The 8,893-nt window shown below is 48.5% G+C and overlaps 1 protein-coding gene across 1 annotated transcript; it reads right to left on the bottom strand.

Annotated features, from left to right (window-relative positions):
- Positions 1 to 1,249: 1,249 nt before the first annotated feature.
- LOC124689047 (BAHD acyltransferase DCR-like) lies at positions 1,250 to 6,860 on the bottom strand. Its single transcript, XM_047222653.1, has 2 exons — positions 6,263 to 6,860; positions 1,250 to 2,027 (listed from the first exon to the last, which is right to left on the bottom strand). Exons 1-2 carry the CDS (start codon positions 6,776 to 6,778, stop codon positions 1,335 to 1,337), a joined length of 1,209 nt encoding a protein of 402 aa, XP_047078609.1. The 5' UTR covers positions 6,779 to 6,860; the 3' UTR covers positions 1,250 to 1,334.
- Positions 6,861 to 8,893: the final 2,033 nt, after the last annotated feature.

The following is an 8,893-nucleotide window of genomic DNA, read 5'->3' as shown; positions in this document are numbered from 1 at the left end:
CATCTGTGGTGCCAAATGTTCTTAACATGAATAATAAGGCATCAGCAGAAAGGCCACATTAAGTGTTGCAGAAATAAGCAGGAACCTTTATGAAGCATATATATAGTAATCAGTATCCATGACTCCGTGTCCCTCGGGGTACCTCCAAGAAAGTGAGGGCGCCTTAGAGTCCACCAACAATGAGTTTTTCAAAACCAGGCAGCAAAACAGGATATTCCAGAGGCTGGCCCAGTGAACACTTTGAAAGAACAACATGTCAACAACCAAACTTTTGAATATAAGCATTTTGTCCCAACTCTGAATTTCTGAATGATCCATGGAAGTAGCAATCTTATTCATAATAGAAGAGAATCTAATAAGCATAAGAAAGCGCTAACATAATAATAGATAAGCCTGCATCCATTGCTCTGCACGCAATACATGAACCAAAAAAGAGGACCCACCTTCAGACGTGGAAGCGAGTGGACAAGGCCTTTATCCTGGTGCAGATGGAAGGCGTGACCACCATCGACGATAATGATCCCCGGTGGGCGGATCTATTTTCGTCCACCACATCCAGTTCGTCGGGCTCCAGACATCGAACTACTAGATTAGTTCATCGTATTTTCGTTTCTTACTCTACTTAACATATTTGTAATATATTCGCTTTTTAATCTATTTTAATTGGTCTATTTGATCTATGTTTGTCGATGTTTGTACTACGAATAGTGTTTTTGGTGTTGTATTTTATCGCATCTGGTGAAGCGCTCCTTTCCGTGCGCAATACTTTTGGACGCCTGGTGAAGCAATCCCCTCTCGGGCGTAAAAAAACGCAAATCAGGCGTTGTATCGCTGTTTTAGCGCGGCTGTTTTGGGAGCATGTTGGAGATGCTCTTAGTGAATAGCAAAATCGACGTAGCATGCAAGGAAGAAAACTTGAGTGTCACTCGCTAGGATGCTAGACCAGCACCAATTCATGTGAGTGAGCAATAACACACGTAAAGTGATTATTAAGCGTCTCGGTACTCCATTATCGAGTGTGAATTTGTTCAACTGGCAAATTTGTTTCGTAGGCTACAGAATGTTGTAGTATATCTATGTTGCATTGATAGAAAATTTCTGCATTGTGCTGACTGATGCCTAATCTTATTGAAAATTCTAAAGCTAATATTTGCAAAATACGAAGTATATGAATGAAGATGCAAATAAAAACTCATTTAGCCTAACGCTGCAGGGTATTAAGCTCATAAAGTTGAACCAACACAGCAGCAAAAACCATTAATCCTTTTATTGAAAGCCACCGCTGTGGAACACTGAAATGTACATGATCGAGCTACAGCTTTACATAGGAACTACTACTCCGATTCAGACACTGGCATGGCCGACGCACGGTCACACTCCAATTCAAACATACCACGAAACACCGTCATCTTGTCCGCAGCAATGGCCACTGACGCCTGCACCGAGCCGCGCTCCCTCCCGGCGACGAGCACCATCTCACCGTCGTGGTTCATGGAAGCCAGCTCCACCCTCGCCGGCCTCCCCAACCCAAAGTCCACTCCGTACGCGGGGAACCACGGCGACCCTGCCAGAATGACCGCGCGGCCCGGCGGGATGGCCGCAAACTTGGTGCACCACCGGACGCGGTCGCCGAGCGGGTCACGCTTCACCTCCGCGACGGCCTCCTGTATGGCCAGGAGCGCCATGGGCGGCCCATCCGGTCCCGCGAGCTGCCACCCACTCAGAGAGGCCGTGCAGAGCGCGAGGCAGTTGCCGACGTATGCGCCCGGCACCGGCGGCGACATATGTGCCCGACAGTCGGCGAGAAAGACGGCGAAAACCAGGGCGTTGTCGGTGAAGCCCCTGGCCCGCGCGATGGACACCCACCCATGCGCCGCCATCGCCGCGAATGTTGACGGTGGCATGCACGTGTTCACGGCGCCGGCCAGACGCTGCTTGAGGCGCTGAACCGCAGACGCGGCGAACGTGAAAGTCCGCCGGCTGAGACAGCGCTCGCGTTCCCGCGCGGCATCTTGCTTCGGAGCAACCTGCAGGGGATTGGTTCTCAGTTTGTGGCATATCGCGTAGTGTATCATTTAACCTTAACCCAGAGCTTAAAGTGGTAAATTTTTGAAGTGTTCTGCAGCAGGGGCGGGTCCTTTTAATCATTTGCTCTTTTGATACTGAATTTGATACTGTTCATTATCAGACAAGTACACTGGAAATCCCCAATTTCCACAACTATCTAAATCAGACAAGATATATGTATATATTGTTAAGCATCATGCACTAGCCACTTGAACCAAAAGTCCGAACTGATGGAAAGGGCTAGGCAATCCACATATACATTTCAACAGCAATTTTTATGCTTAATTGCGAAAACCAGGGGGCAACAGCAATTTTTAGACTTAATTGCGAAAACCATGTAAAAGCCAAGATTTGAACTCGAGACCCGGGGCTCTGATACCATGTTAAGCTTCATGCACTAGCCACTTGAACCAAAAGTCCGAACTTATGGAAAGGGCTAGGCAATCCACATATACATTTCACAACATATATGACTCTATGTTTAAAGAGAGAAATTTGTCTTTCATTGAAACATCTCTATCTCTAATCATCAATTACACATAAGCAATCAACCTTTCACTTGAAACTTCGATGAAGAAATGATGTTATACTACTTTGATGCCCATGTTCTTTTCAGACTAATCAGACCTTTCTTGGTAGATACATTCAAGTGGCTCCATGTACATGAGCGGGATTATATACGGATCGCACATGCACGTCTTCGTGTCGTGCTGCTAGCCACATCCTGTTGTGTGGGCATTGCCGACAGGCGTCACGAGCGTCTATGGTGACGTCTGGCCGCTTTTTGCAATTTATAGTACACATGTCTTCGTCCCATTCACCACATGTGATGATCTCCGTGTACGTATCACATCTTAATTCTGATGGAGACTCGTGCGAGATGGCACAAGATGAAAGGAGCCGGTGGCCGACAGACTCAACTAACCAGCGAAAAACCAAGGAAGAAGTTTTTCTTTTTACGGGTAAAACCTCCACTTCAAGTTCCCGAAGAAGACTTAACCAAGAATTTATAGCGGCTCATTCCCCCCCCCCCCCCTTTCCCCTCTCTAGCGTCTACAGTACTTTGAGAGTCGGCCAGGGGCTGCCGGGCCGATCCAGGGCCATCTCCGCCAGAGTAGCCAGCCGGAGTAGGGCTAGGAGAGGCGCCGGAGTAGCTAGGACTAGATCTAGGTGTAGGGTTAGGTTTGCTGCTGCTTTTACCCATGTGGAGAATGGCGTTATGCCAATAGGGGTTCGGCCACGGTGGAGCTGGAGCGGCTCCCGGTGGTCTGTGGCGGCGTGGCTGCTGGCTGCGGTGCTCCGGTGGAAGGAGCCGAAGGCAGGCGGCGGCGGCGCGGCAACGACCTCTTCAATAAAGCTCGCCGGCTATTCACCAGATCTGGGCGATTTTGCCCTGTTTCCCCCTCTCTCTGGTCATCTTGGTGATGAAGATTGGGAGGGGATCAGCGGTGAGTTCGTTGTTGTCAGATCTGCTGATGCCAATCCTGGAGCTGATCTCGTCTGCGCACATCACGCGGTGACCAAGATCGTCGCCGTGTTCTTCGGCAAAGATGGTGGCCAATCTTCTACTTCCTCCAAGACGGAGGCACTCATGGTCGGCCGCTGGAGCTCGACGCCGACGGGGAGTCAAGTGGTTCATTCGCGACTCTCTGGAGGTAGCCAGGGGCTGGATCTTGGCCCTGGTCAAGGGCGTTCGGGCACTTCGCGCTCGGAACTCGGCAGAGACGCCTGGAGTTCGCCGGCGGTGGTTGGCAGAGGTCTCCCTGGACTCGATTGCTTTTTCTACTCTTTGTTCAGGGTGGTTTTTGTAAAGTGGAAGGTCCCTTCTTCAAATTGTAGGTTTCTCTGGACAAGAGATGTAAAGGGACTTTTCTGTAAGATGTACCTGCCATTTGGTTTTATATAATAGCTCCACCGGGGTCGTCTGACCCCTCCTTTGTGCAAAAAAAAAAAAGTTCCCGAAGAAAGACTTCAGGACATGAAAAACCAAAACTCAGTACGATGCTCCTTGCCCAATTGGCAAGACAATGACTAAGAAGTTAATGGTGTTCTTTTCTTTAGGAAAGCCATCATAAGGGCTTTATTACATCGGAAACAAACTTAGGTCCCGTTTGGCATCAAATTATTTTTCAAGTACTGAGGGAATACTTCAGCTTCTAAAAATATTAAAGTATTAAATATTTTAAGGTGTTTGGATCCGATAAATATTGTTGTTTAGAAACTAAAGTATTCTCTAAAACTCTATTTTTTTGAAGTATTGAATTTTAAAATTAGGCTTACATATAGCGCTACGTGTTGGTGAAATTGCATGATATGAATGCAAAAGAAAACCAGAAAAGTCCAATGGTACATGCGTGCATGTGTCGGGAGGGGCAGATAGTGGAGTTTCGATGCGAGTTTTGAACAGTTGAACCCTCGAATGACCAAGATAATGGAAATGGGGAAGTTTAGGTGCGCTGCGTTCGATTCTTCCAATTTTGCCGAACAATCTTCAATCAAAATGGGGTTTGTTTTAGCCTAACATTAAAATTGGCCGTGTGCTGTAATTTTCTGCTCCGACGGGTGATGCTCGAGCACATATAACATCTTTTTTTTTTAAAGGAGCACGTTAACATCTTCTTAGAGCATCTTCAGCGGAGACGCTATAACGCGCATACGGTAAACTAATTGCTAGTTTAGCGCACGGAAGACCACACGGGCTGCTCCAGTAGAGGCGGGAAAATCGCGCGCTCTCGAAAAACTTTGGCGCGCAGGAGAAAACGGTGCCGCGCGCGGTAAATTTGGGGCCCGCTGAGCACGCTGTATAAATGAAGAGCACGCGTGTGCTGCCTACCGCCACCGCTTTAGCGCGCCCTTTTCTCCTTCCTCGCCACGCGACGCCCACCGCTTCGCAATGCCGCCCCTGCTTCACCTCGCAGCGCCGCCGGCGCCATGCCTTCGTGGGCGAACCAGACGGGCTTCACCGGCGTGCGCTTCCACCCGGGCAGAAGGTTCTATGCGGATATACACGCCACCGGTGAGTGCATCGTCTCGGGACGTTCGACACGGCGAAGTTCGGCGCGAGCGCGTATGATGCCCCCGCGTGGTGGTTTGGGTGCCCGACCACCACCTTCAACTTCCGCGACTGTTGTACCCTCGCGCCAATTCTTCCCGCAGGACGTCCTGGACGAGGAGGCCTTCTTCGCGCAGAAGAGGGCCGAACGTGCGGCGAAGAAGATGAAGGCGAAGAAGGTGGCGAAGATGGAGGTCCACTAGAAGAAGGCATTCATCGCGTCGCAGAGGGAGGGGCCATGCACGATCAGCGACCACGACGATCGTTGGCTGGATGAACTCCTGACCACGGCGGCGTCATCGGCCTCCGAAGAAGATGGGAATTTCTAGATCATGGCCGTGAAAATAAAAATGTTTAGCTTTCCTAGTTTATTTTCTGCACTAGTTTATTTTATGCACTAGACTTTTATGCTAAATGTAATCCGTAATAATGTTTTATGCTTAATTTCTAAATCTTTTCTGTTCTTTTATTTGTTTGCAAAATTATGTTTAGCACGACTGCTGGTGGTGATTTTTTATACTTTGGCGCACCTATGAATGCTGGACTTACGGAATCCTGGTTACGGAAGACTCCTACGGACAGACGTGGAGAAAATAGATAGGTGTGCTTCGCTAGCCCTCCGTGATTTTAGGCGCCTGAACCCTCCGGCTGATTACCACGTGTTTCCGTAAGCTGATTTCTGTAGAAAAAATCCGTAGACGTAGAATTGTATCTTACCTTACCACCAAGAGACATTAGTAGTAATAGGATCTGAATTTGTCATGGCGATTTCGTTTCTTAATTAGTTGGCTAGTAGAAACACTGGGAACGCTCACCCGAGGGAAGTCCGGCGCGAGTTGCCGCAAGAATAACCTGGCAAGGTCGTCGTCCCCGTCGAACCGCACCAGCCTCCGGTCATGCAGAGGCTCCGGCCCGACCAACACGGGCCACACCTGGCCCTCCATGACACCGGCCGCGGCCGCCGACCACATCTCCAAGAACCGCCACAGGCCGCGCCCATCGGCCGCCGAGTGATGCACTGCCACCCCCACCGCCACGCCTCCGACGAACTCCGTCACCTGCGCATGAAGCCTCGCTTTTCAGAAACGCGGCTGACCCAAAAGAAATAGTAAGAAAATAAGGGTAATTGCTCGCGTGGCGAACCTGCGCCGCCATCACGGGCGCCGGGAGCTCGTCCCGGCGGATGTCCGGAGCAAGCTGCCGAAGCGCCTCCTCGTCGTACTCCTCGACGAGCCTGTCGAACTCGAGGTCCGTCTCGGCCTCGATTAGCGCGACGCTGCAGGCGCCCTCCCCATCTGGGAGTACGATGGACAGTTCCTGTGAGTCCGGCGAGCTGGTGAGCACGCCGGCGAACGGGTGGAAAGCCGGGAGCACCCGCTCAAGGGAGGACCTGAGGGCGGCGACAACGTCCGTGAACGGCAGTAGGCTGGGCGGAGAGCGGTAGAGGAAGACGCGGCGGACAGGGGGCAGAGTGACCCAGTAGGCGTCGAAGGGAGACAACGGGACTCTCCGACCCGGTTCCGGCAGCGGCGCGCCGCCGGCCGGTAGAGCGATAGCGGAGGTTTTCCTGGGACGCACCATAGTAGGGGGCAGCGGCGCGCCGCCGGCCGGTAGAGCGATAGCGGAGGTTTTCCTGGGACGCACCATAGTAGGGGGCATCTTCTCGGTCGCTTGCTAGCTCTAGCAGAGAGCCAGAGACCGGATAGATACGAGGCGGCAGTGCGGCACGCAGCTGTCTGCTTGTTCGCTAGCTTGCGTGTTCCAGCGGATGGTGCCACCGTTGCAGACTTGCAGTGCTGCTTGTCCTGTCCGATGGAAATTGACCGTTCATCTGTGCCCACATAGTTATGAAATCAAGTAGTAATACTGTATATGGAATAAGTTTAGGTAAGCAGTGTGCTGCGGTGTGTCCACATGGCCAGGAAGCACACATCTGTGCCCACTAATTTTAATTATTATTTTTATATATTTTTCGAAATTGGGAATAACCCCCGGCATCTGCATCATCAGATGCACACGGTTTTTTATTAAAAAGTTACAAATACAGAGTTTAAAACATCTCAAGCATCGCTCACAGTTGATACAAGAATCAACCAGCGAAAAAAACAAAGTAAAAATGGACTACACATCAACGTAGCCGCCTATTATGCCGCCAACCATTCTGGCATAAGATATTCTGAGCGACCATCTAGAGCTGTGTGCAACCAGTAGCCATAGCATCCCGATGTCCCTTCAGTGACAGCAGAGCCCACAGCTGAACCCAGTGTGGCATCATATGGATAACCTGCAAAAAGTGAAAAGATTATATTTTGTTAAAAATAATATCATTCCTCGCCCTCCATATAGATCAACATAAGGCAGAAACTCCAATACGGATGAAAGACTTAGATTGTCTATCAACTCTATTTAACCAATTACCAAACATATTCGTAATATTGGTTGGAGGTGGAAGATCAAAAGTGAAATTAACTGTGCGCCAAAGTAGTTTAGCTAAAGGGCAAGATGTGTTCAACAGTCTCCTGCTCTCCGCAAAAAACACACTTTGTACACCCATTCCTCCATCGTTTAGCTAAATTATCTTTAGTAAGCAAAACCTTATTACTCAGAAACCACATAAATATTTTTATCTTAAGGGGAACTTTAACTTTTCATATGTATTTTCTCAAAAAAGGTGTGTGGTCATTCATAAGATCCTCATACATAGATTTCAATGTAAACAAGCCATTTGTTGTCAAACTCCAAACAAATCGATCATTCTCTCCATTTAGATTAACCGTCATAAGTTTTTGGCATAACTGTGACAGCAAAGTCCATTTGTTTCCCACGAACAGCCTTCTGAAACTGATATTCAGAGGCGTTTGAGCTAACACATGAGCTACCGTTACATTCTTGTGATGCACAATATTATATAAAGATGGATATTGCTGGATTGGTGGTTTTTCCCCAACTAAGTATCTTCCCAAAAACGAGTAGATGCTCCATTACCAACTTTGAAAAAATCTCTACCAAAAAGGAGAGTAGGCTTAGCTTTCACCTCAGATAAGTTAATTTGTCTTAGGTATTTATTATGTAGCAATTCTTGCCACACCCAGTCCTCGTTAAGAAGTTTATAAAGCCACTTACTCAATAAACATCTATTTTTAAGTTCAAGAACCTCAATACCTAACCCCCCTTGATCTTTAGGTCGGCAGACAATATTCTATTTTGTAAGTCTATATTTTCTCTTATTTTCATCGGACTGACAAAAAAATCTAGACCTATAGAAATCCAGTCTTTTCCTTACCCCAATAGGTATCTCTAAAAAAGACAACATAAACATAGGTAAGCTTGTCAAAACTGAATTGATAAGAACTGATACGTCTCAAACGTATCTATAATTTCTTATGTTCCATGCTACTTTTATGATGATACTCACATGTTTTATACACATTATATGTCATATTTATGCATTTTCCGGCACTAACCTATTGACGAGATGCCGAAGAGCCGATTGCTATTTTTTCTGCTGTTTTTGGTTTCAGAAATCCTAGTAAGGAAATATTCTCGGAATTGGACGAAATCAACGCCCAGGGGCTTATTTTTCCACGAAGCTTCCAGAAGACCGAGGGAGATACGAAGTGGGGCCGCGAGGCGACGCCACACTAGGGCGGCGCGGCCCAGGTCCTGGCCGCGCGGCCCTAGCGTGTGGGTCCCTCGTGACGCCCCCTGACCTACCTCTTCGCCTACTTAAAGCCTTCGTCGCGAAACCCCCAGTACCGAGAGCCACGATACGGA

This window comes from Lolium rigidum, chromosome 2 (assembly GCF_022539505.1).
Source record: "Lolium rigidum isolate FL_2022 chromosome 2, APGP_CSIRO_Lrig_0.1, whole genome shotgun sequence".
Lineage (NCBI taxonomy): Eukaryota > Viridiplantae > Streptophyta > Magnoliopsida > Poales > Poaceae > Lolium > Lolium rigidum.
Note: the sequence above shows the minus strand (reverse complement) of the source record. Positions and strands in the feature narration are given on the sequence as shown.

Excerpts from the sequence above, each read along its gene's own strand:
- LOC124689047 (XM_047222653.1), bottom strand. The coding sequence starts at position 6,778 with ATGCCCCCTACTATGGTGCGTCCCAGGAAAACCTCCGCTATCGCTCTA. Across the intron at positions 2,028-6,262 it reads CGCCCGTGATGGCGGCGCAG|GTTGCTCCGAAGCAAGATGC; the intron begins GTTCGCCACGCG and ends AATCCCCTGCAG.